This window comes from Rhinolophus hipposideros, assembly GCF_964194185.1.
Source record: "Rhinolophus hipposideros genome assembly, chromosome: 21".
Classification (NCBI taxonomy): Eukaryota; Metazoa; Chordata; class Mammalia; order Chiroptera; family Rhinolophidae; genus Rhinolophus; species Rhinolophus hipposideros.
In genome coordinates, this window is record NC_138067.1 from 22,007,282 (window position 1) to 22,033,515 (window position 26,234).

At 45.8% G+C, this 26,234-nt stretch overlaps 2 protein-coding genes across 7 annotated transcripts in view; one reads left to right on the forward strand and one right to left on the reverse strand.

Annotated features, from left to right (window-relative positions):
- The window catches only part of LOC308489440 (ATP-dependent RNA helicase DDX19A), a gene marked incomplete at its 5' end in the record, with an annotated part of 45,601 nt that extends 44,777 nt beyond the window's left edge, over positions 1-824 (reverse strand). For both annotated transcript variants that reach the window (XM_081030546.1, XM_081030543.1), the window contains one exon: positions 375-824. In XM_081030546.1, the coding sequence (XP_080886672.1) occupies positions 375-824 (450 nt within the window). The remainder of the gene's footprint in view (positions 1-374) is intronic.
- Positions 579-26,234, forward strand: AARS1 (alanyl-tRNA synthetase 1). 5 transcript variants are annotated; one of them, XM_081030539.1, is made up of 22 exons: positions 579-880; positions 2,626-2,778; positions 8,937-9,101; positions 11,440-11,628; positions 11,985-12,130; positions 13,910-14,101; positions 14,634-14,778; positions 15,143-15,288; positions 15,883-15,991; positions 16,147-16,297; positions 16,970-17,094; positions 17,545-17,689; positions 18,509-18,687; positions 19,344-19,457; positions 20,722-20,928; positions 21,386-21,570; positions 22,905-23,013; positions 23,700-23,813; positions 24,438-24,557; positions 24,687-24,773; positions 25,170-25,283; positions 25,690-26,234. In XM_081030539.1, exons 3-22 carry the CDS (start codon positions 8,958-8,960, stop codon positions 25,873-25,875), a joined length of 2,907 nt encoding a protein of 968 aa, XP_080886665.1. In that variant the 5' UTR covers positions 579-880; positions 2,626-2,778; positions 8,937-8,957; the 3' UTR covers positions 25,876-26,234. The 5 variants fall into 5 exon arrangements, with proteins under 5 accessions (XP_080886665.1, XP_080886666.1, XP_080886664.1 ...); XM_081030540.1 differs by lacking the exon at positions 2,626-2,778 and having other exon boundaries at positions 613-880; XM_081030538.1 differs by lacking the exons at positions 579-880; positions 2,626-2,778 and adding an exon at positions 5,435-5,502.

Sequence of the window (26,234 nt, forward strand, 5' to 3'; positions counted from 1 at the left end):
CTGCCAGCCCTACCGAGCGGCTCATCATCGTCACGAGGAGAGCTGAGGGAGCACACACGCCTCGGTGGCCCAGGGCCGCTACACCCAGGCAGCTCAGAATCGGGGGGTGGACACTGACAGCTACAAAATGGGTTACAGTCAGGCCGTGGAGCGCAATCGGCGGCGGCCGGTCGGCATCACAGGACCCGCGGGAGCACCCGCCGCGCTGACGTCACCGGGGAAGCGGCCGGGCCCGCGGCGCGCGCTCGGGGCCGGGCTCCGCCCCCACCCGCACCGCAGCCGGCCCTGACCAGCCCCGGCAGCGTCCTTTCCCGGAGATGTGACCCGCAGCCACACCGGGCCCTCGGAGCCTCTCACAGCTGACGCCAACTCACCGACTCGGCCGCCGCTTCCTGCTCGTCCACCGCCAGGGCCCACGAGTCGGTGGCCATGGTCCCAGGCGCAGGTGGCACGCTGGTGCTGGCGGCCTCGCCGGCTGGCACGGCGCGATCGTGGGCTCCCGGGGGTCGCAGCAAGCCCGGCTTCGGCGCCACCGAGGGGGAAGTCATTCGCTCCGGCGCTGGGACCGGAAACGGCGCGCCGCAGTGACGTCGGAGGCCGCGCGGCCCGGGCCCTGCGGGGCTGTCGCTTCTGTCGCCTCTGACCCCCCTCCCCGTGCCCGGCCCACGCTTTCCTATCCAACGTCCGGGACCGCAGGCGGAGGCGCTCACGTTAAAGCGCCCAAGCTCTGGGAAGCGGCTGCACAACCCGGTTCCCGGAGCCCAGCGCCGTGAGCGGCACAGAAGCAGCTCGCGGAGACGGAACGCACGGAAACACAACACCATTAACGGGGGTCACCACAACGCACACTGAAACGAGATCTTTTTTTCTCACTTTTCAGGTTGGTAATTTCAAATGTCCTGGTGTTGGCCAGGGTGTTGGCAGTCAGCCCTCTCAGACACTGGTTAAAAATTTGTCTCACAGAGTATGTGGCCACACGACTTACAGGAATGTCACCTTGAGAGAGACTCCAGGAAGGTACTGGGGACATGTGATCCAGGCAGAGGATCGGAGACAAGAAAGAGCGGGGATGTTTGTGGAGCTGAACAGACAACTGAAGTTCCGTAGGGATTGACAGGAGCCAGGGATGAGGAAGCTGGTAGGTCAACGAGGCTTAATGAGCAGAAGAGTTCACTCCAGGGGACCCCTCCCAATCGGCATGACTTTTGAAGTTAACTGCCTAGGTTAGAACCCCAGCTCTCCTGCGTAAGGCTTGTGTGACTGGGAGCGTTTTTAAAAAGGCAAAAACACCTTATGCTTTTAGAAGAGGTGAACATAGGCTCAAGTATCACAGATGCTTTTCTCTAACATTAATCATACAAGCTTCTCTCCCTTTGTTATTTCACTAGAAAGAAGCTGTGCATTTTCATGCAACTTGAAAAATTAATACCCGCATCTCTCACTTTGCCCATATTCCACTACGATAAATTAATTTCAAGCAGTAGTGAGCTCTCTGTGGACTTTTACCTGGAGATTATTAGTAAAAATGTTTGGGAAAGGATAAAGCAGTTCCCCTCAGTCCTTTACTTGCCATGATTCTTATTCTCCTGCACCCTCTAGGGGTTAACTTAGGGAAGATTTATTTGGAACCTATAGGTAAGGATTTGCAAAAAGAAAAAGGCAAACGCACAGCTGGGGAAGCCCTGACCTACATCTCATCATGTCAGAAGCAACCCTGGGAATATTTTTCCAGAGAAATTATACCGATCACATGGGCTAAAGGAAATTAATGAATTTTTTTCAAGTTTAATGAGGTTAAAAAAATAAATCCACAAGGTGCTAGAAAGTATATAATAGGATCCACTTGTGCAAAAACAAAACAAAACAAACTCACGTATATGCTTGTACCTACTATACAAAATGTTTAAGATACACACACAACTGAAAACAGTGGCTGCTGCTTCTAGTGAGGGGCGTCAGAAAACCTGGGGTGGGAGAGTCTTCCTTTTTGTTGTGTACACTTTATACTCTGAAGTTTATTTTCCATGTGCATGTGAGTATTTCAGACAAATAAGAAAGGTAATAATATAACAAACATCTAGGTTCTCCACTCAGGATTTAAGAAATAAAATAAGACTCAAATGAAGTTGCCTGCAGAGCTATCCCAAGAGACAGCAGCTCTCCTTCCCATAAATGCCTTTAGCATGTGTTGCTTTTTCTATTTAAAAAAAATAGCTTAAAAAATAAGCATCAGGATTCTAGACCCTCCTATGCCACCCCCCCCCACACCTGCACAACGTGAAACTCCTGATAAGGAGGAATCTGGTCTCCAAGGTGGAGTGCGGAAAGAGGACTCAGGAATAAGAGCATCTTGGATATCAAGTCAGCCTCCAGCATGTACTCCCACGTGACCTTAGGCAAGCTCCACCTCCTCTGAAATCACGCTAAGTATCTGTCTCACAGTTCGAGGATTCATGAGATCACAAGGTTAAGGCCGTTGGTACAGTGCGCGGTCTATAGCGAAGACTCAATAAATATTAGCTGTTATTATTAACAGTTAATGGCGTGGGGGCAAGGACGATAACTAAATGCAGAAAAAAGGGTCTGATGTCTACCCTCTACGATACTCACGTCTCCCACCGGTAGGGCAAACGGAAAGCGCTCCGGGGCACGATCGCGGACGTGGCCAGCATCCCCAGCCATCGCCCTATTGCATGGCGGTTACCTCCACTAACAGCCGCCCGAGCCTCATTGGCTGAAGCCTGGAAGCCAGTCCCGCCAGCCAATCAACGCACCCAGGTACCTTGGGGCAAATGGACAATTCTAGGCTCCAGCAGGGGGGTGCCTTTGTGTGAGTTCTGTCATTTTTCACTAAATGTAGCTCTCACTGGTTAGGCTGGGAACTCCATGAGGGCAGGGCAGTGTCTGCTTTCTTTAATGTTTATCTTCAGGGACTAACGCATAACAGACACTCATTTGGTGAATAAATAGATGGGGAACGAACCCCTCTGCACCCCTCCCCTATCAAACCTTTTAATCTTTGTCTTGGAACAAACATGGAGAACTTCATGCTCGTTTTGGCCCTTGCTACTCCAAATGTGATCCCCCAAGATAACATATCTTGGGAGCCTATTACAAATGTAGAATCTCAGGCCCCACTTTAGACCTACTAAATCAGGATGTCTATTTTAAGATCCCAGCTAATTCCTATAGCACCTTATGATCTGAAAACAATTATTCGGTCCATCCCACTTGATCTGATAGCAAATAAATGAACATTCTAAGTCCATTTTACAGATGCTAAAAGTAGCGTAGGTGCCACGGGAGAGTTAGAACTAGGACTACATCTTTCCAAAACTAAGTATTTTAATTGTACCATCTTGAACCCATGTTATCTTGATCACGCCCCATAGAACATTGGCAGATAAGAAAAAATTCAGGAGGTCTCCAGCCTGTGCTCCCCATAGATTATGTTTGACTTGTAGGAATGCAGAGACCCAATTACCTGTCTCTAACTGACTGCCTTATTTTTCCTGAGAGAGGTAATCCCCATAAATTTCTGTGGGTAGTTGAGGGATGGGAGGTCTCTTCTTCTGTATCTGCTTCAAGCTGAGAAGGGAGTAGAGCTGTCCCTACCTAACGGGAATTCACGAAACTCTCACCCTATTTGATCTTAAATTTAAAAAAGGGGTCTCAGGGCCAGCCCGGTGGCTCAGGCCTTTAGAGCTCCATGCTCCTAACTCCAAAGGCGGCCAGTTCGATTCCCACATGGGCCAGTGGGCTCTCAACCACAAGGTTGCTGGTTCAACTCCTCGAGTCCCGCAAGGGATGGTGGGCAGCACCCCCTGCAACTAAAATTGAACACAGCACCTTGAGCTGAGCTGTCACTGACCTCCCGGATGGCTCAGTTAGTTGGAATACGTCCTCTCAACCACAAGGTTGCTGGTTTGACTCCCGCAAGGGATGATGGGCTGTGCCCCCTGCAACTAGCAACGGCAACTGGACCTGGAGCTGAGCTGCGCCCTCCACAACTAAGATTGAAAGGACAACAACTTGACTTGGGAAAAAGGCCTGGAAGTATACACTATTCCCCAATAAAGTCCTGTTCCCCTTCCCCAATAAAAAAACCTTAAAAAGGGGGTCTCATATCTGTCTTGGGGTGCACTGGAAGCCTTACTGGGACATAACTCGTACCCTGACAGCCCCTAGATGAGGGGAGACAGATGTTAGCTAATAAATTAAAAGCACTGACTGATTCCAGGAATCGGACTCGAAACCCAATTATCTTAATTTCACCCAGGGGTTAGGTATGGACTAACCCAGGTCTGGACAAGTGTTAAAATCTGTTTACCGTGTTTCCCTGAAAATAAGACCTAGCCAGACCATCAGCTCTAATGCGTCTTTTGGAGCAAAAATTAATATAAGATCCGGTATTATATATATATTATATTATACCTGGTATTTATATTATATTGTATTATGTTATATTATATTACATCCGGTCTTATACCGGATCTTAGATTAATTTTTGCTCCAAAAGACGCATTAGAGCTGATGGCCCGGCTAGGTCTTATTTTCGGGGAAACAGGGTAGTCTATGGGATGGTGTTTATTTGTCCAAGACTTAGGTCTGGAATGGCTTGGGGGAATGTTGGGCCACAATGATTATAGCTCATAGGCTTTTAAGTAATTATTAAGCAGGGGTGAGAGACATTCTGTGATTTAGGCTAGGAGCAATCTTTAGGATTAAGAAACTGATTAGAAAAGTGATTAAGATCAGGGGCTAAGGAGCTAAGAAACTAGGGAAAAGGAGACTTAAAATTTCTATAGTGAGGGGGCTCTCCCGTATCAGAGAGACATAGGTCTGGATCCTGGCTCTGCAACTTACTCTTCAGTTTGAAAGAGCATGCCAGTTGACCAGACTCATACAGTTTAAAAATTGAATGAAATAATCTATGTGAAATGTTTACAATACAATGCCTCACATATAAATATTAACTATTATTTTTCAAAGGCAAATCGAGGGCTAGATGCCAAATCAATTGTCCCTCAATGATTAAGTCACTTCCACACTAAAACCAAGATCTGACCAGGACAAGTGTATCCATAGACACAATATATCAGAATCTTCAGGTCTGCATACCATTCTGCAACTAAAATGAACAAAACTGTATACCAAGAGCTGTGGCCTCTACCACATACATGTTACCCTTATTAACCATGTCAACTATTAGGAGTTTGCACATGGAAACCAAAATGTTAGTCTCCGGAGTCCGGGTCCTACCCTGTCACGTGACACACCCCATCCCTTCTTTCCCCGCCATTGCATCAGCCAATTTAGATCTGCCTTCCCAGAACTCAACTAAGAAGCTCGGATTGATTGGCTTGTTTCTTGACCAATAATATCTCGTAGAGGTAATGTGCGGCGGGGCACTTTCCATCGGCTCCCTATGATTGGACGGGGCGGGGCGGGTTGCGGCCGCTGTGTCTTGGCGCTGGTGCATCTGCGTGTCTGCGGGAGCAGGTAATCCTTGGCTACTGGCGGTGGGCTCAGAGGGAGGATTGAAGGACTGCGACCCTCGGGAAAAGCAGGAGGGCCTCAGAAAGCTCTGCGGTGCCGCAAAAGTGGCTGGGCCCGGGGTCTGAAAGTGCCGCGGCCACTTTGGGTCCTTGGGCTAGGCCTCGCGAGGTCTCTGGAACCGGACTCTGAGCTGGAGCCCAGGGCCGGAGCAACCGCCTGGCGACACGGCAGCCGGAGCGCCGAGGACCAAGACCTTGGGAGGATCAAGGTTGCCATTGACTACCCACCCAAAGCTGAGGTTTTATTTCCCCTGCTTTTAATCTCCTAGGGGCAAGCGGAAGGTGGGGGAGGGTGGTCAAGATGGGTGGAATCCCTCCGTGAGCCATTCCCTAAACTCTTAAAATTAGATAAATAACTGATACTGGTCCAGAACCACCTGGAAGCACTTTCCATGCCCCATCATGTTTAACTATTACTTTTTCATACAGTCTGTACTTCCTGGTGTGCTTTAAGTTCATTCAGAGTTTGCTCTTAAAGAATTAATATCTAATCATGAAACACGTTGTTAGCGACCACTGTACCAGATACTGAGGCTATACCTATAATGGTGAGCAAAAAGAACGGTCGTGATTCCCACTGGGATGGAACTTAAAGCCTGATGGGGAGATGGACATTAAACAGGCCATCAAATGCATGAAATTAGGAAGGAAGACACCTGGGGCTTTCAGCATAAAATATGAAGAATCTGATCAAGAAGAAGAATGCTTCCTTAAATAAGTCTTTTTGAAATTGAGATATCAAAATGAGAAATTAACTAGGAGAAGGGAAAGAGTCGGGGTAGAGTAGACAGATTATCTGGCAAATGAAGAGCTTGTTGAAAGGTCCTTAAACCCAAAGGCCAGTGCGACGTAAGGTACTCAAGACTTTTACAGCTCCTGCTGGGAAGTGGAATCTGAGGTCCCTCCCTTGTGCTACCTCTGTATCCCATACAGCTTGCCGTTTTGTTTATACGGAACAGATGAATGAGTGGTGGTGGTGACACAGCTTTTAATAGTCCCAGCGTGCATTGGGCTTCTTATTGTCAATATACTGGATTCCTTTACATCATACAGTTATTTCTCTATATGACTGTCTCCCCATTAAGGACATAGACTCTCGTTCACCTTGGTTCCTAGCACCGGAGTATGCATTCAATAAGTTGATGAATAAGCAAAAATGGAAAATTCACATGTCTCAGAATTTAACTGCTTATTTGCCTCAACTAGCCCATTTAAAGGAGGAACAGTGAACATTCTGAAATAGCTATAATGGTGCTGCTCAGAATTACCACTGTAACTTTATTTTTGCCACCATTATTGAGATTCATTGAGAGCCAGGATGAGAAGGGATGAGGAAGACTATAGTGTGATAAAGTTTCTAAAAACCCTTGACTCTTTAGCATGGACACAGAGTCCTCATCTGTGGGAATTTTAGTCAGCCAGTGTTTCACCATCTTTTCTCCCAAAGGACTTTTGTTTGAATAAGTTTATTGAGCTGTGAATAAATCAATTGAAATTGTATTTAAACATAAATCTGAGAATGAGAGTCTCATGTTCACTGTATACGTCTTTATTGTATCTTTTTTATGTTAAAATTTTAACATTCATGGCTGAAAAGTATTTTAAAAAGAAAGGTTTTAATTGGATCATTGCTAGCAAGAAAAAAAAGACCAGGTCCTGGGGCATGAAGTCTAAACCACCAGCAGCAGTGCCAGGTGGAAAAGGTAACATGTCCACCATCCTGGAATTGGCAAGCGTTTTCATACATCAGGTAGGGGCTGAGGGAAATGTACGTTGTTTCGAAAGAATTTACATTAGCTATAAAGGAGGTGAGAGAAGGTGAAGTGGGACTAGGTCTGGGATAGGTGCAGAGTCCGTAAGAAAGAAGTGTTTGCTCCTTTGGGTTGGTGGTGGGCAACAGTCCAGAAAATTCACAAGTAAACAAGAAGCGAACGCCTGCTGGGGTTTTGATGGTGACTGGCTATTCTGTTTTTGAGATAATTTCAGAAGTAGCTACCCAAAAGTTAATGTGAAGTTCCAACATACACTCAGGAATGTGAGCTGTCTTCGCTGGCCCCCAGCTAGGTATTACTAGTCTGACTGCTCATTCACTCTCTGGCCTGCTATAATTTAGTTTAGAACAACTCAGACTTTTTTTTTCTTGTTACTCATAAGAAGGAATAAAACTTTGACCTAAGTGACTGAAAGTAATAGTAATTCATTCTGTTTCTTTGGAGCTTTCCAGTTTACAAATTGCTTCCTAATACAGGATGGCTTTTTAGCCTCCCAACTGCCCCTTCCTTCCCGATGGAGTAGGCAGAGGAGATACTACTTTTTTACCAAATAGGAAACAAATGACAAAGGGACTTATTTAAAGTTTAGAGTTGGTTCAAGGATTCTAGAGACTTAGATAATGTTGTGAATGAGATGGTTCCCATTTTTCTGGATGCCCAGTGCTGCGCGGCACTACAGCACATGCCATTGATTGATACTGTCCACCAAGGCCTGTCACTTATTCCCAACCTGCCTCTCAGAAACTTTAATATATGTGAAAGAGCTTTGAAATTGTAAAGTTGTGATATTTCCTAATTTTCCTCTCTTCTGATTCCCTTTCTCTTTCACTGACCTCCTCAGTGTGGCTACAACATCCTGACTCCCTACTAATCTAATCGCTGGGAAGTCAGCAGTTTACCAGTTGTGGTTCTGGGGGTGCTGAGGCTAGGTGGAGGTATGTAAATTCCTGTGACTTGCAGGCAGTCCTTTGTACAGATAGGCCCATCCCCATGTCCACTGCTGTTGACAGCGCCTCTCCAAGATGTCAGGCCAAACCTAGAGACCCTGGCTTTGGGGATAAGGAAACTTTTCACATTTCTAGGCATGTAGATTAATATAGAACTAGAAGTGTCCTTAGAGTTCATCTACTTTGGGCACTTCCTTTGCTGAAGTGAAGTAACTCCCTTAAGGACTTAGAGGTAGGACTGGAAACCAGGTCTCCTGGGCCTGCCCCCATCCTCAGTGGGCTTCTCTGCTAGACTATAAATTGTTGAGTGTTTTTATTTCCGTTTCCTAATTCCTGGCCTAGGGCCTAGCACAGAATGGATGCTCCATACAGTTTGGAATGAATGAACACATGAAGAAACTACCTCCTGCTCTACTTTGTGTGATGGTATATTGTCTCACATGGGAAGGAAGAACAAATGCGGCTGCTGTCTGCTGGTGCAACAAGTTTTGCTTTGATGATGATTTTAGCCTTGGACATTGTGACATAGGTTTTAGGATCAAACTGTTCATCTGTGTCCTTTGACTTGGCCTGAAAAGCCAGGAGTGTTGTGTAATGCCGACTTACTTCTTAGTTTCAATTTCCCTAATTTTCTGTCATTTTTTTTTCCCTTTGGTTAGTTCTGTAGGGTTGCTTTCAAGATGGACTCAACCCTCACAGCCAGTGAAATCCGGCAGCGATTTATAGATTTCTTCAAGAGAAATGAGCACACCTATGTTCACTCATCTGCTACCATCCCACTGGATGATCCCACTTTGCTCTTTGCCAACGCAGGCATGAACCAGGTAAGGATTCCTCTTGGCTCTTTGTCCCTTCCTCTTGGCTCTTTGTTCACAGAAGCAGCAGTGGAACAGTGGTGAAAGCAAAGCTCCTAGAGTCAGACAGATCCTGGCTCTGTCACTCGCTGTGTGACATTACAGCACTTAGTAGGTTGGTGCAAAAGTAATTGTGGTTCTTGCAAATGTTTTTAATCTTAAACCACAATTACTTTTGCACCAACCTAATACTTTATGTGGTTTAACCTCTGTATCTTGGAGAATTGAGGAATAATAATAACGTTTACCTTTAGGTTGCAGTGAAGAGTAAATAAAGTAATGCATTAAAAAAGTTTAGCACGTTATTTGAGTAGGTACTCAAGCATTAGCTATTACTATTTTTAATTGTGATGAGAGACCCTGATACCCACAGCTAAAACTTGTATGCCTCTCAAGAAAAATACAGGCTGCGTCTAGTCTGTAAAGTTTTGCCCTCTTTTTGTTCCTAAGGAAAAACCCATGTTTTATTAGCATCAGAAGCTGAGTTAATCTTGCTGAGCTCTGAAGAGATTTCTTAACTTGGCTATTGCAATTCTCCTTCATCTGGTCATTATCTTTTCTTTATAAAACAAGTCAACGTTTCAGGATTCTTTCAGAGCTTTGCTTTCATTCCCATTCAAGGCCATGCACAGTTTTATTGTTTGTTTGTTTTTTCCCCCTTTCTTCCGCCTGTACCTGTGATGTTGAAAACTATTTACCAGGCTGGTCCTGGACTGGAAATGGATTCAGATTCGCTGGTGCCCTCAGGGCCTTCCTTTGGCTGTTCTCTAGGAGCCCTACGTAGCCCAGTGTACGTACCAGCCCTCAGGATGCACCTTATTCTGGGATAACTTGACATCTTTTCTCTCAGGTCTCTTTTCTGGCATAGAAAATTAAAGGCAATGGAAGATTTCTCATCTTGTGTAACATTAACTATGGAATTATAAAAATGTTTTCAGTTTTATGTGTGAGTCTTATGCATATACCTGGAATTGGGGGCACTAATTTTAGGTGAACTCTTTCAAGATGATGGGTTTTCTAGAATACTGGAAAGGTTCTGTTCTGTTCAGATATACCTACACACTGGTTTGTCTTCTCTCATATGTCCTGACTATACTTGTTAGAAGAACCATGGGAGTCCAACGTTTATAAACATTCTCTGAATAACGGTAACTATTACCCTACATGTAGCACTTACTATGTGCTAGGCACTGTTCTATGGCTTTTACGTATATTAACTCATTTAATCCTCACTTTATACCATCCTACTGAAACACTGAAAGCTCAAGAAAATTGCCCAAGTTCACATAGCTGATAAATGCTGGAGTGTGGATTTGAACCCAGGCAGTCATTTGCTTAATTTTTGTGCTATATTATTGCCTCTTAATCTGAATACCTAGATCTAAATACCTAGACTTTTTTGTTTGCTTTTTTAAAAATAGTATTTGTTAGGCATCTGCTCTTTTTCAGGTACTATGCTAGGTGCTGGATATATAGAGATATAAGTAAGAGTTTTTGCTTTTAAGGAATTCATGGTCTAGCACAGGATTGTCCCAACTTTCTACAGTGATAGAAATGTTCTATATCTGTGCTGCCCACTATGGCTAATAATTACCAGCCATGTGTAATTATTGAGTTGATGTGAATGAGAAATAGTATTTTTCATTTAAACAAATTTTGAATTACTAATTATTTAATTAATTTAATTTTACGTATTCACAAGTGGCTAGCAGTTACCAAATTGGACAGGTCTAGTGGGAAAAATAATGTAAAGTTAACACAAATAACAATGATACATCAAAGTATAACTTGATAACTCCTCAGAGCAAGGTAATACTATTTCCCCAATGCATCCACTCATTCGTTAAGTTATACTGATTTTACTCCTTGATTAGATCTCAAACTTTTTTCTTCCTTATCACCTTTACTATCAAGCCAGCACATCAGTTTTAGATTAAGTTCTTCCAGAAAGGTGGCATAAGCCCTCACTGTCAAGAGACTTGCAAGGAAGCACAGGTTTCACTGCATCCAATCTTTGGCTATTATCTCCGATCTGGCAGGCCTGTGCAAGTGGTGCACTGTCCCCTGTGCAAGTGGTGTCGCTGGCAGTGGTGGGGACCTTTGGAGAACTAGGACCAGGGAGAAGTTGCTCCAAGATAGGCTGCCTGTGCTGCAGCCCTGTAGGGCCACCTGCCTCTGATAAGCTTCGGTATTCCAGGCTAAATCACAAACTGTACAGTTTGTGTGTGGTCTTTTTCCTGCCACTGTGTGACCACCTGATACACCTGCAGCTCTTTAAAAGTTGAAATGTTCCCTTTCTTTTTTTCAGTTCAAACCCATCTTCCTGAACACTATTGACCCGTCTCACCCTATGGCAAAGCTGAGCAGAGCTGCCAATACCCAGAAATGCATCCGGGCTGGGGGCAAACACAATGACCTGGACGACGTGGGCAAGGATGTCTATCATCACACCTTCTTTGAGATGCTGGGCTCCTGGTCTTTTGGAGATTACTTTAAGGTAAACTCAAAGCAGATCTGTTGGGGTTTTGTGCAAAATAGTCCTTACCACTGAGAGAAATGGGTTCTAATTTGGCTTGTTTTAAAGTACGAAATATCATTTAGGAGATTCAGGAGTGAAGAGCATTTATTGATGCTCTGTGACTTCCTGGAAGCAGTACCTATAATTTGCTGAGTTCAGTTCACATTTGGATTTCTTGCATAAATTGATCCTGAATTCAGCTGAGTTTATAGTGAAGATATTGTAATTTTATATCCATGTTCCCAGGATCTGGACTTTTTGTACTCATGCTAAATAGTATAATAAACCAAACACTGGTTTGGCCATGCTCCATCTTTCTTTTTGTTCTTTTGTAGGAATTGGCATGTAAAATGGCTCTGGAACTTCTCACACAAGAGTTTGGCATTCCCGTTGATAGACTTTATGTTACCTACTTTGGTGGGGATGAAGCAGCTGGCTTAGAACCAGATCTGGAGTGCAAACAGATCTGGCAAGACTTGGGGTAAGAACACAGGTTACCCCTGCAAAGTATCGGGGAACAAAATGATTCCTAAACTTAGTGCCAGAGTGGGCTCTGCGTTTCCCATTTTGGGATGTACATTTTGAGATGGGGGGGTGACTGGGAGTACTTACCCTTTGGTACATTCATTGCTTAATCATTCTGTTTTTGAAAGCCAACAAGTCTCTTGTCTTTTTTTTTCTTTCTTTTTATATATTTTTAAAAATTGCGCATATAAGGCACATGTTATAAAAATTCAAGCTATATAGAAATGTGAAAATAAGAAGTAGAAGATCTCTAAGATTAATTATTGTTGGTAGTTTGATACCCCATATGTAGTCTTCCAGGCCTTTTTCATATTTGTATGTCCCTGTGTGGTATGTGTGTGTCTTTTTCAACAGAATGGTATTCTTTATATGAAACGGTTTATTTTTTATGGAAATGTAATAGTATCAAACAGGTCTAGGACAAGGGAAGTTTTTTTTCTTTTATGTAATATAATTCTAAAGTAAAATCATGTAGCAGAAAAGGTAACAATGATAGATGAGCTGTATGAGTTCTGTGCTTTGAACTGAATAGAATTCATGAAATGGTACATCAAAATGAATCTGACTGTGGGATGATATACCCTATAAACAGCTGGGATACTCATAATGTCATCTCATTTTCTCATTCTTTTTACATAATTCTTGTCCTTTAATGCATAGCTTTTTAGTATATTTAAGCCGTGCTGCTTCTCTGTTCTTTTTTTTTTTTATGATGTATCTTTTATTTATTTATTTTTTTTAACAGGACTTTATTGGGGAACAGTGTGTACTTCCAAGCCTTTTTCCAAGTCAAGTTGTTGTCCTTTCAATCTTAGTTATGGAGGGCGCAGCTCAGCTCCAGATCCAGTTGCCATTTCTAGTTGCAGGGGGCGCTGCCCGCCATCCCTTGCTGGAGTCCAACTGGCAACCTTGTGGTTGAGAGCCCACTGGCCCATGTGGGAATCAAACCGGCAGCCTTTGGAGTTAGGAGCATGGAGCTCTAACTGCCTGAGTCACCGGGCTGGCCCCTCTGTTTGTTTTTTACTACTTTTACTTTAAGTATATTACTCCAGTCCAGCTTTCTCTTGTATAATACTTGGTCTGAACCCCCTGCTTGGTTACACTCTATAGTCTAAATGTACTTGGACATTTTGGGTGGTAACATGTGAAACTTAAATACTCATTTTGACTTTTTGAACCTGTTTTACTTGGCTTCATATATGTTTATCAAGTAAGCACAATCTTTTTTGAGTGCTTTGTTATCTAGCAACTTTCAGCAGAGTCAACTATTTTGTAAATGTTTTAATCTTACGGAATTCTTTTAGTATCATTGTAAGGTAGAAGACACGACTAAGTTGCAGTATTGAGAGGTGAATTTTAAATAATCAGCATCTTTTTTTAACACTTACACTGTCATATAATGTAGAAACATTTGCAAAAAAATATTTGCTTAAATTCTGGTTATATTCAGCATAATCTTTTTCATTTTTATGTGTTTCTAGGCTTTATCTGTATCTTTCCCTATTTATTTATTTATTTATTTATGATTGGAGCATATATATATTTTATATTCTGTTGTCACTCTTGATAAGGATCATGTTCTGCTTCTTTAGCAGGATTTGTATCCAGGCCTAGCATTAGTAATTGCCAAAGAGTGGGTCATCATTCTAGAAATTCATAAGGATCTCCTCTTGCGGTAGATGCAGAATCCTTGTCAGTAGCTCTAACTGGACTTATCTTCCCTGCTGTGTTGCAGGCTGGATGACACCAAAATCCTACCTGGCAACATGAAGGATAACTTCTGGGAGATGGGTGACACAGGCCCATGTGGTCCCTGCAGTGAAATCCACTATGACCGGATTGGTGGTCGGGATGCTGCACATCTTGTCAACCAGGATGACCCCAATGTGCTGGAGATCTGGAACCTCGTGTTCATCCAGTACAACAGGTGGCCTTGGGGTCCTGCACCCTTCCTGCTAACCGGAGCAGCACCTTCCCTCGAGCTGAGTGGAGAAAGAGGCCCTCAGAGCGCGTGGCTGTCTTCTCATTCTTGTCTGTGGGGACAGTGGAGCAGTGCTAAAGCAGGCCCTTGAAGGCATCATGGGATCTTGTGGCACATTTTAAAAATTTTATTTCTTAAGTTTTCCCTCTGATCGCTGGGTTAGGGCTGGGTCTATTCTTTTATAAACTAGTTTTATTCCCTGTGATACCTGCTTAAGGCCTGTTCCTGTAACGTCATTTTTGCTGTAATTTGGAATGCCATTCTAAAGCTCATTTCCTTGAAGCTTTACCTCACCCCTCAATCAACCTCAGAGTACTTCTTCCCTTTCTCCCTCCACTCCCCTCCTTCCACCAAACCAGCAGAGGCAAATGGCAAATAGTCACAGGCTGCCAGCTGCTCTGTCAGTGAGTTACAACCAGCAGGGACAGATGGCAGCCTGAGTCCTTGTTTCAGCTTACTCTTTCTCTGGATCATGTAGGGAAACCGATGGAATTCTGAAACCTCTTCCTAAGAAAAGCATTGACACAGGGATGGGCCTGGAACGACTGGTGTCTGTGCTGCAGAATAAGATGTCCAACTATGACACTGACCTTTTTGTCCCTTACTTTGAAGCCATTCAGAAGGTACTGGTCCTTTTGCAAACATTGCAAATTTCTGTGGAAGTCTCCAGGCTGGACTCTGAGCAGTGCTGTCAAAGATAGTAACCAGGTGCTTTGCCAGCTGAGGGTCCATGTGACCATCTGCCAACTTTACTGTTAATTATACGAGGCTCTAGGCACAGGGCACTGTGATTTGTTGCGTGTAAGGGGCTGACCGGAGGCTCTTTACTCCCACTACTCTCACCTTTCGTGGGGTTCTAAGCTCTGGCAGGAGGGTTGTCCTTTCTCCTACTGCCCCGCCACCCCCATTCCTCTCAGAACTTCCTAGGGCACGGCAGTGCCAGAAAGGCTGCGTCCTGATGAGATGCCTCCTGGGTTTTATCTGCAGGGCACAGGTGCTCGGCCATACAGTGGGAAAGTTGGTGCTGACGATGCTGATGGGATCGATATGGCCTACCGGGTGCTGGCTGACCATGCTCGGACCATCACTGTGGCCCTGGCTGATGGCGGCCGGCCCGACAACACAGGGCGGGGGTAAGTGTGCTATACATGGGGCAGAGTTAGGACTGACACCGTGAGTTTTACGATGACGGAACTTAAAGCTGCACTTTAGTATTGTTTTCTCTGTCTTCTAAATAGTTGGAGGGAGCCTTTGTTTCTTTAGGGATGAAGGGAGTTTCAGGTCACACTAAAGCGTTGTCACTATGTTAAATCTTTGCTGCGAAGCACAGGATGATAAGGACTGATAGACTTGGTAGGGGCGGGGTAGGGGTAGGTATTGACTAGCCCTGGGCAACTTCATTACTGACAGGCAGGGCCCGGGATCATGGCATCAAGTCCATCTGGTATGTACTTCCTGCCTTCACCTCTGGATTAGGAAAACAAACTAGGGTTGCCCGAGGTCATCCCTTGATGAGTATTTGGAGGTATGTTACTGAGTTTTATGCTGGAATTCATCTTAATGACCTTGGGAAATACAAAAAGAAGCAATCATAGGATAAAAGAAAGTCTCTGGAAGAGAAAGACAAAAAGTTGACCATGTGGCTTTGGGTCAAATTCCAAAGAACTGCTGCAAAACACTTACCTGGGAATGCTGTCTAGCAGGAGACTGGGTTCTGCCTCTTACAGGTATGTGTTGAGACGGATACTCCGCCGGGCTGTTCGATACTCCCATGAGAAACTCAACGCCAGCAAGGGTTTCTTTGCTACACTAGTAGATGTTGTCGTCCAGTCCCTGGTAGGTCTATTTCCCTGCTTGCTGCTTCTGCACTGACGTGCACACCTTAAGGGGGCTAGGGTGGGAGATAGCATACTGTTAATAAGAAGTTTTAGGTGGGTCATGGAATAGGCCCTGGCTTCATTGGGCCCACATCTCTGTTTCCCCTTTGCCAGGGAGATGCATTTCCTGAGTTAAAGAAGGACCCGGATATGGTGAAGGACATTATTAATGAAGAAGAAGTGCAATTTCTCAAGACTCTCAGCAGAGGGCGTCGCATCCTGGACAGGAAAATTCAGAGCCTGGGAGATAGCAAGACCATTCCCGGTAAGAACCAGTTTTTTCCTTTCTCCATCCAGGCTGTTTGATCTTTCTGGAAGAGGCAAACCCTTTTTTTCACAAACTGAGAGTGGACTCCCATGTCTCCAAAGGCAGAACATAGCTTAGTTAAACTACTTTTGGTGTAAAATGGGGTTTATATTAAAATTATAAAATACATTGTTATGGTAAAATATTCAGACATCATAGAAGTAAAAGTGAAGTGTCTTTCCCAAACACATTTCTCAGAGGTAATAGCTCTTAAGAGCTCGGAGTATTCAGGACTGTTTGCGTGTGGGTGTTTTCAAGCAAAAATGGGAACATATGGTATATACTAGTTTTTGCAATTTGCTTTATTTTTTATCAGACAGGAATATTAAATTGGAAAGCTTTTCCCCTTTTATCAAAATATAATATAATGTACATGGGAAAAGCCTGGTGAATTTTCACAAACTGAACACACTTGTTTAAGAAACACAGTTTTACTAGGAGACCTCTCACGCTTCCTCCAAATCATCTCCAAAAGATTTGATGGATTTTCTGACCAGGGCACAGAACTAATACTGACTTGTTTTGTCCCTTTAATCCCTTCTGTCACTGTCAGTGTCCTTCTGGGAAAGGTTTGGGGTGGAAAAGAATGGGGCCGTCCATATTACTTGACACAATTCCTTTGTGCCGTAGGGGATACTGCTTGGCTCCTCTATGACACCTATGGTTTTCCAGTGGATCTCACTGGACTGATTGCTGAAGAGAAGGGCCTGGTGGTAGACATGGACGGCTTTGAGGAAGAGAGGAAAATGGCCCAGGTAAAGAATTTGGGGAGTGAGCAGGAAACCCAACACTTACCAAGGCAGGACTTGGCTGCAAAGCAAGCAAGAGTTTCCTTCCATTAAAGTCTCCGAAATTCTGTTTTCCGCTAGACCAGTGGGTCTCAATAGGGGCATTTTAGCCCCCCCAGGAGACATTTGGCAACAATGTCTGAAGACATTTTTGGTTTTCACAAGTGGGGGCAGGATGCTGCCGGCAGCTAGTGGGTAACATCTGGTGGGTAGAGGCCAGGCATGCTGCCAGTATCCTACAATGCGCAGGGCAGCCTCCCCCAACAAAGAGTTATCTGGCCCTAAATGTCAGTAGTGCCGAGATTGATAAATCCTGTTCGGGAGCTTTACATTAGGCATAGTTTAGCAGTTTTGAAATACTTCAGAGTTCTTTTTCTTCTACATGAGGATAACTATGCTTATTTCTCTTACTGGCAGCTGAAATCACAGGGCAAGGGAGCTGGTGGGGAAGACCACATTATGCTGGATATATATGCTATTGAAGAGCTCCGGGAAAAGAGTCTGAAGGCAACAGACGATTCCCCCAAGTACAACTACCATTCAGACTCCAGTGGGAACTATGGTATGTTACTGTCCTCAGGTGGGCGTTTTCCGAGACAGGCCTCACGATTAGGTACCTGGGGTATCCGTGGTTGCCTCCCTGTAGTGCTGTACAGTCATGCTGTGTAATTTTATACTCATAGAGACCCTTGGCGATTGATTTGCTTAACCCTTTATTTTGAAATAATTATAGATTCACAGGAAGTTTTTGTTGTTGTTGTTGTTTTTAACAGAAGTTTACGGGGCAATTCTTTGTACTCTTTACCCAGTTTCCCCTCCTAACATCTTGTAGGAAACCAGGAAATTGACATTGATGGAATCCACATGGCCGTTGAATTTTGCATTGGCAATAGTAGCATTCTAAAGCTAAGAAGAATTGAAAGAAACAGGCAATACATATCTTTATTTTACTCTTTGGCTCCAGCAGAGATACCACGCCAGCCCAGTACATTCTTTGTGAATTGACCTTGAAGTAGGGAATTTGTTACTACTCTTAAAGACCTCCTAATCAGATTCACCAAGTTTCTGCTGGGTAGCTCAGAGTTAGGGTGACCAACTGTTCCAGTTTTCCCAGAACTGTCCCAGTGTTGACACTGGAAGTCTCGCATCCCGGCAAACCCGTTGGTCCCAAGCAAACTGGGACAGTTTGGACACCCTACCAAATATTGCATTCTCTGGTGGAAAACCAGTGTATTGAGCCCTTTCATGGAGTCTAGTGGGTTTGTTTCCAAAACAAAATTAGATACTTAGGCCCTAAAGAGAATTTGAGAAATACAATCCATTAAAAGCCAGTTAACATGTGAATGAAGTCATGGACCCTGTTTTCCCCCTTTCTATGCAGCATTTGAGAGTGCAGTGGCTACAGTGCTGGCTCTGCGCAGGGATAAGATGTTCGTGGGAGAGGTGTCCACGGGCCAGGAGTGTGGAGTCGTGCTGGACAAGACCTGTTTCTATGCTGAGCAAGGAGGACAGATCTATGACGAAGGCTACCTGGTGAAGGTTGATGACAGCAGTGAAGACGTGAGCCCACACTTCTTTGTTAGCCAGAGAGGGGGGTCCAACAAAGGGCTAGGCCTGGACCAGGGTAACTTTTCTGGCTTCTCAACAATCCAGGCCTTGGGGAGCAGACAACTAACCTTTGGGTTGTGTTCCATGGTCAGTGTTTCTGAAGCCGAGGGAGCTGCTTATTGCACCGTGTTGCCTTCACAGCCATTGGGTCCCCTCGTAGCAGGTTCCTTGCAGCCAGGCTGCATAGGTTGATCCTCAGTTCCTCCATGCCTCCCTCGTAAATGAGGAGAGGCAGCTCTCCGAAGGGCAGACATCCTTGTTGAAAACTCGGCCGCTAGCTTTGGCACTGCGGACTCTGTGTTCTGAGATGAGTGACCTAGTCCAATATACATATATAAAGTAGTGTGTATATATAATGGTAAACACGTATATATAATGGTACATGTGATATACGCATAATGGTATTAATGGTGTATATATACCGGGGCTGCCAAAAAAATGTATGCATGACTTGTACTCATCTTTTGTTGTTGGTATATATTGAGTATTACAAATTTAATACAGTTTTTTTCCTTTCTTAAAATGTTATACATTTTTTTGGCATCTTCTGCATATTTACATACCTATGTGTTTATTTATGTATTGGTCTCCTCCTTGACTCCACTTAGAAAACCGAGTTTACAGTGAAGAATACTCAGGTGCGAGGAGGTTATGTGCTCCACATAGGAACAATCTATGGCAACCTGAAAGTGGGGGATCGGGTCCGGCTGTTTATTGATGAGGTGAGTTGCATTTTGCTGGTTAGCATTTTTTTCTTTTTCATTTCAGCTTTACTGAGGTATAATTGACATATGAAAGATATTTAAAGTACAGTCACGTGCCACCTAACGATAAATGCATTGTTCGGCGATTTCGTCATTGTGGGAACATCATGGAGCGCACTTACGCAGCCTAGATGGTCTAGCCTGCGACACACCTGGGCTGTATGGGTACCGTCGTATGTGCAGTCTGTCACTGACAGAAACATCGTTGTGTAGCACATGACTGTATGTACCTCATGGTGATTTGATATACTTACTATACATTGTAAAAAGAATTCATGTCCTCCTTGGCGTTAAAATCATATTGTCACTCCCAAGTAAAATTATAAGCAGACTTTTATAAGTAGAGTGCAGGAGTAAATTTTATGAGGGCAGTAACTGAGAGTTAAATCTGTATGTTGCCATGTTAGACCACAATGATCGGTGGAGAGCCCACAGACTTGTGTTCACGATAGGTCTCCGTCGGGGCTGTACAGGGCAGAACCCGGAGGTTGCCTTTCTCTAGGTTAACCTCAACTACTTCTTCAGGAGCCAGCCTGTGTTAATTAAGAAATAGATTCTGTTGTGTGTGACACAGTAGCTTAAAACAAGATAGAAATGAGTTTCTCACTTAAAAGTCCAAACTGATACAGAGGCTCTGCCACACAAAGTCAGTGCGCCCAGTCTTTCCTTGCTTATGGCTCTGCCATCATTCCTGGGCTGTTGCCCTTGATTTCATGGTCCAAGAAGGTAGTCAGATCCATTTTCTAGGCCAGGGGTTGTCACTTTTCATAAAAGACTAGACAGTAATTATTTTTAGAATTTTGGACCATATAGACTCTATCACAACTACCCAACCCTGCCATTGTGGCACAAAAGCATCATAGACAATAGGTACACACGTGCGTGTGGGTGTGTTCTAATAAACCTATTTACAAAAATGGATGACAGGCCTGATTTGACTGATGGGCCATAGTTTGCCAACTCCTGTTCTAGGCAGGGGGAAAGAGGGAGGGCGTGCCCCTTCCCTTTAGGGTATACTTCTGCTCACAAACCATTGACCAGAACTTACTTAGTCACATGGCCACACTTAGCTGCAAAGAAGTTGGGAAATGTAGTCTTTATTCTAGGAAGCTGTGTGTCCCTCTACAAATTCTGGTACCTGGGAAGAAGGTGAGAGCAGGTATTGGGAAACAACTACTAGTCTGTTGCAAACCTCTCCACCCGTCGGCTCCGCCCTTTACAGCCCCGGCGGAGACCTGTCATGAGCAACCACACAGCCACCCACATTCTGAACTTCGCCCTGCGCTCTGTGCTTGGGGAAGCTGACCAGAGAGGTTCCCTAGTGGCTCCTGACCGCCTTCGGTTTGACTTCACTGCCAAGGGAGCCATGTCCAGCCAACAGATCAAGAAGGCCGAGGAGCTTGCTAACAAAATGATTGAGGCAGCCAAGGTAGGTTGGGTTATGTGTAAGCTCTTGAGTCATGAATTTCACATGTCACCCCTTCCCACACCATCACTTTCTGTCCACAGAGCTTCGGCGGCCCACGTGCTCTCAGTCCATCGTACCATATTCTATCCTGCACACAGATTTCCTTAAAACAATGGTTCTCAAACTGCACTGGGTAGGGGGCGGTGATGGTGTTCAGTGGAGTGGCCTGAGGGCTTCTGGGGAGGAGCGGAGAGAGGTCTTTGTTCCACCCCCTGCTTAGGACAGCCAGAGCTCTTCTAGTTAGGTCTGTTTTACATTTAACGCATCCACGTAAGATTTGGTTCACAGTTTAACAATATATTTGTTGGAAATTCTTATTTCATTGCCTTCTACAAGACCACACTCTGCCTGGTGCTTCGTGCTGCACCTCCAGAGAAGACCTTTTCCCAGTTTTATTTTCTGTCTTCTTTCCATGCAGCCCGTCTACACCCAGGATTGTCCCCTGGCAGCAGCTAAAGCCATCCAGGGCCTGCGGGCTGTGTTTGATGAAACTTATCCTGACCCTGTGCGAGTCGTCTCCATTGGGGTCCCAGTGTCTGAGCTGTTGGATGACCCCTCCGGTCCTGCTGGCTCATTGACTTCTGTTGAATTCTGTGGGGGAACGTGAGTACCTCAGGAGGAGCATTAGAGGGGGTCATCGGCATTACCCTTGGAGGATGTGGGTACTAGACCAACTCTTGTCTATTTAAGGTTGGAATGAAGTCCTCGGAAGTACAGTTGGCAAACAGTATTCCCAAGAATCTTAGCATCCAAGTGTTGTGTCTGACCTGAACATTCCCTGGCTTTGTGATGAAATGTTCTTCCTAGGAAAAGGAAGCACTTATCACATCAGTTTGCTCTTGTTCCCTGGGCTGGTCCCAATAGGAATCGGGATTCTTGGCCTGTGAATTCAGGATTCAGCAAGGCCTTGTAGTGCTCACCAAACTCCTGATCTGACCCAGCCCCTTTCCATTCCTGGGACCTCATTTAGCTTAGCTCCCTTTGTCAGTTTGAATGGCATCTGGGGAATTAACGCCGTTGTCTCAGAGCCTTTGAGGCAGGCCCCACCTAGGCCTAGCTCAGTTTTGCGTGGGATAGCCAATTATTTCTGCCAACTTAGATTCCTCCATAGCACTTGGAACCTCCATGGGGTCTTTTTGGGATGGTCATAGTGGCCTGGGAAATTCCTGCTTCTGAAGGAAGTCTGGTGAAAACATTCTTAAGACCATGATAGAGTCCACCCAGGACCTACTGCCAGCCTCATGCAGTCAGGGAGAAGGAGGGCCCGTGGAGGTGAGGTATATAATTTGGGGGACCAAGTTCCAGGCCTCCCTCTGTCCTTCAGGTGAGTAGGCCTTCAAATGAGTCCCACTTCTGCCTTAACTCTTTGCATGACACTCTTTAGGCACAAGAAAACAGCTTTCAACAACTTTATGCCACTCTCACAAAATGATTGAGGTAATGAGCACTTGAGGTTCTCTGAGTAACTGGGGAATAAAATCTATTTGCTTAAGGAGTTGTGGTAAGATTTTAAAGGTAATCTCCAGTGAGCTGGGCTAGAAGAATATAGTTTATGTTCCACCAGAGAGAATCAAAAACATGCATGAAGGTAGAGCCCAGCAGCAGTAACGTTGTATTGGGTGTTAGGGACTGCAAAGCACTTTCATGGATCTTTTATACATGATGAAACTGAAGCTCAGAAAGCTGGTGTCTTGCTTAGTGTCACCGAGCTCTCAGCCCCAAGCCTTCTCTTCCTCTTCCTGGCCAGAGCTGGATTCTGAAATTACCCTAAAACATGAAGGGCCTTTTCCTACCGTCCCCTTGAGGGAGCTTCTGTAGGAGCGACTTACCCCAGAGGGCTCAGGGCTAGGGAGCCAAGGGCTCTCGGGTGGCAGTGGGGGGACCAGTGTGCCTAAACTTACTTCCTTATCACCATGGACTTTGTGTTCTGCCATCAGGCACCTGCAGAATTCACGTCATGCGGGAGCTTTTGTGATTGTGAGTGAAGAAGCTATTGCCAAGGGCATCCGGAGGATTGTGGCTGTCACAGGTGCTGAAGCCCAGAAGGTGAGCAGATCACACTAATTTGTGGCTTATTTGAACAAGACAAGAGGAGTCCAATCTGCAAATCCATGGTGCAGATGGTAATGTGGCCGCTGTAGTCAGAAGCGGAAGTACAGGGCTACCCACAAATATCCTCTAGTTACCTTGCCTGGCAAAAGAAAGCCACCAGCGCACAAAATTTCATAGCTATCTTATGTTTAATCTCTAAAAGTATGTGTAAATCATGCCTTTTACCTGGTAATATACCTGTGTCTAGAAGGATAAGTCAGAGTTTTGCTGTGCCCTCAGGGCTCACCCACATCTCCCTGGGGGTACATGCCTTGTGTGAAATGCACGGAGTATGGGGACAACTGCTCTGGGGGTGGGGACTGTAAGCTTGAGCCTGACGTGTGCTGAAGCCTGAGGGGTGATCATTTCATGGGGTGAGGACGACTCCTGACTCATGAGTTCTTGTTTACGCCCTGAAGCTGAGTTAGTGCAGCCTTTCTACCAGCCAGGCATGTAAGGAAGGTGCTCATTTCTGGGGTGTGAGGCTGCAAACACTTGCCTCCCTGAAGGAAGAGAAACTGGTGTCCTAGGGATGTGTTTGTTTCATAGGCTGCCATCCGTGTTTGCCACAGTTGTTTATAGACAGACTAGTGAAGCTGAAAGTTACCTGTAGTTTGCAACGCTGATTGTCCCCCTCCCAGGCCCTCAGGAAAGCAGAAAGCTTGAAGAAATCTCTCTCTGTCATGGAGGCCAAAGTGAAGGCCCAGACTGCGCCAAACAAGGACGTGCAAAGGGAGATTGCTGACCTCGGTGAGGTAGGAGAAGCCAGCCTCCTTCCTGTCTCGGCCTGCTCAGTACTGGATCCTGGGCCTGAGGAATCAGCCACTTCCTGTTCTTGAAGAACACTCAAGTGCTGGTTCTCAGTGCAATGGGCCTTTGGATTGACTTGTATTGTCCTGCAGTCTTGCAAAGGGAACTCCATGGGCCAGGATCCATGGAGCCCTGGAACCTGCCTACTGCCCCCATTGCCAATGGCAGGGGAGCCCATTCCAAGCATGAGTGGGCACTGGTGTTGAAGAAGTTGGGGAGGTGCCATGGGATGGGTGCCCACAGTTCCAGGCTTTCTGGTGTTTGTTAATATTTGGGGGCTTCCCATAAGCCCTTCACGGGCTGTATTCACTGGTAGGGGCCAGATCTTACAAGAGTCCAAGCTCTTTTTTCTGCCTCTTTCTCTCCAGCCCTGATCGTTACAACTGCTGTAGTTACTTGCACAGTGACTCATCTCCAGGACAGGGATACCTTTTTGTTTTCTGTTTTCTCTCCTGGACACTGGTCGGGGATGACTTTAGTGTTCAAAGCCAGAGGCTGGGGGGGGCTGGAGCCTCCCATCCCAGCTCCTTGTGGTTCAAATCTGAATGGTTTTCTGGTTCTGGTTCCAGGCCCTGGCCACTGCAGTCATCCCCCAGTGGCAGAAGGATGAATTCCGGGAGAATCTCAAATCCCTGAAGAAGATCATGGATGACCTAGACCGGGCTAGCAAAGCCGATGTCCAGAAGCGAGTGAGTACTGGCAGTGCTGCTGGCTGGAAGGGAATCAAGAGCATTGACCCTGCAAAGGCAGTGCAGCATGCTCTGTTTCAGTCTGGGCCGTTGACCTGAGACCTCTCTCCTGGACTTCCTTCCTTGCAGGTGTTGGAGAAGACAAAGCAGCTCATTGACAGCAATCCCAACCAGCCCCTTGTCATCCTGGAGATGGAGAGCGGCGCCTCAGCCAAGGCAATCCAGGGGATGGGGCTCCAGACCCTGCTCTATGCCTGTCTGCTGCTTGTCTTGTTCTCTCGGGGGCTCATCAGTCCTCTCGTGGCTGAAGTGTGAGCTCTGTGGCTCTAAGTGGAGTGGTCACTTGAGGTCCCACTCTCTGGGATTGAAGTTAAGCTGAGTGAGGGAGAGATCTGGTGGCTGGAGAGCTACGGCTCCTGGAGGTGGAAGGCAAAGCCTAGAGTCAAGAGTGCGGGCCAGGCCCTGTGCTTGGGTCCTTCACTATGTAGGCTCCTAGGACCAGCACCTGCTCTTGGGAGCCCAGGAGTGCTCTGAGAACTGAGCTCTGCAAATTCGCTGGAGAGCATGGCCCCTTCTCCCAAGAACATGGTCTGACACCAGATTCTCCTACAGGCCCTGAACGAAGCCTTGAAACTCTTCAAGACACATTCTCCTGAGACGTCTGCCATGCTCTTCACAGTGGATAATGAGGCGGGCAAGATCACATGCTTGTGTCAAGTGCCCCAGGTCAGAATATGCTGCATCCCTGTGCCAGCAGAAAGTTGTGTGGTGTCTGTAGCTTTTCTGAGGGAGCTCGGTTATTCTTACAGTTGTTTTCACAATCCCCATGTGTGTTTGTGCAACCCGTTAGCAATGCCCTTCTCCTGCCCACCTGTTGGTCACTTCCGGCACCTCTTACCCTGTGGCCCTCTTCATGGTGGATGTATTTAACTGCGCTGGCTGATACCTGGCTTGCCACTTGGTATGCCTTGCCCTGGCTGTGAAACCAGTACAGTCTGCCTCAGCCTCCAGCAGTACCACCCAGGGCAAGAGTGGGTGTCCATGGTTCCCTTATCCTTTTTCTTTCCTTAACTCCATGCCTCCCTCGGTCCTATCCTCTGTCCTGACTCCCACTTCACCATCTCTCTTCCAGAATGCAGCCAACCGGGGCCTGAAAGCCAGCGAGTGGGTGCAGCAGGTGTCAGGTCTGATGGATGGCAAAGGTGGTGGCAAAGATGTGTCCGCTCAGGCCACAGGCAAGAACGTGGGCTGCCTGCAGGAGGCGCTGCAGCTAGCCACTTCCTTTGCCCAGCTCCGCCTGGGAGATGTGAAGAATTGAGGGGAGGGGCAGCTTCCATTGGGAAGCATCTCCCCCACACCTGGAAGCATCCGTCCAGCTAGGAGCTCTCCACCCACTACAGGGACATTTGAATTTTGGGACCTTTAAATAGCCCCATCTGCCCTCCTAACCCAGCAGTAACTGGAACTCACTTGGGTGCGGCCTGTGACTCGATGCCTACGTTACACTTCCGCCTGGAGCCCTACATGTCAGCGCCATCTGTCTAGAACCACTGTCCTAGGATTGCTATTTATCATTGCCATGCTCTTGTCTATAGATAATTATCTGCAGACCCAATGCTGTGGGTCTGCAGGAAGGAATCATTTTTGCTGCAGAGAATAAAAGGACCACGTGCAATA

Coding starts and splice junctions, on each gene's coding strand:
- AARS1 (XM_081030539.1), top strand. CDS start 8,958: ATGGACTCAACCCTCACAGCCAGTGAAATCCGGCAGCGATTTATAGAT. Junction 23,814..24,437: donor AGATTGCTGACCTCGGTGAG/GTAGGAGAAGCC, acceptor TTCTGGTTCCAG/GCCCTGGCCACTGCAGTCAT. Junction 24,774..25,169: donor AGAGCGGCGCCTCAGCCAAG/GCAATCCAGGGG, acceptor ATTCTCCTACAG/GCCCTGAACGAAGCCTTGAA.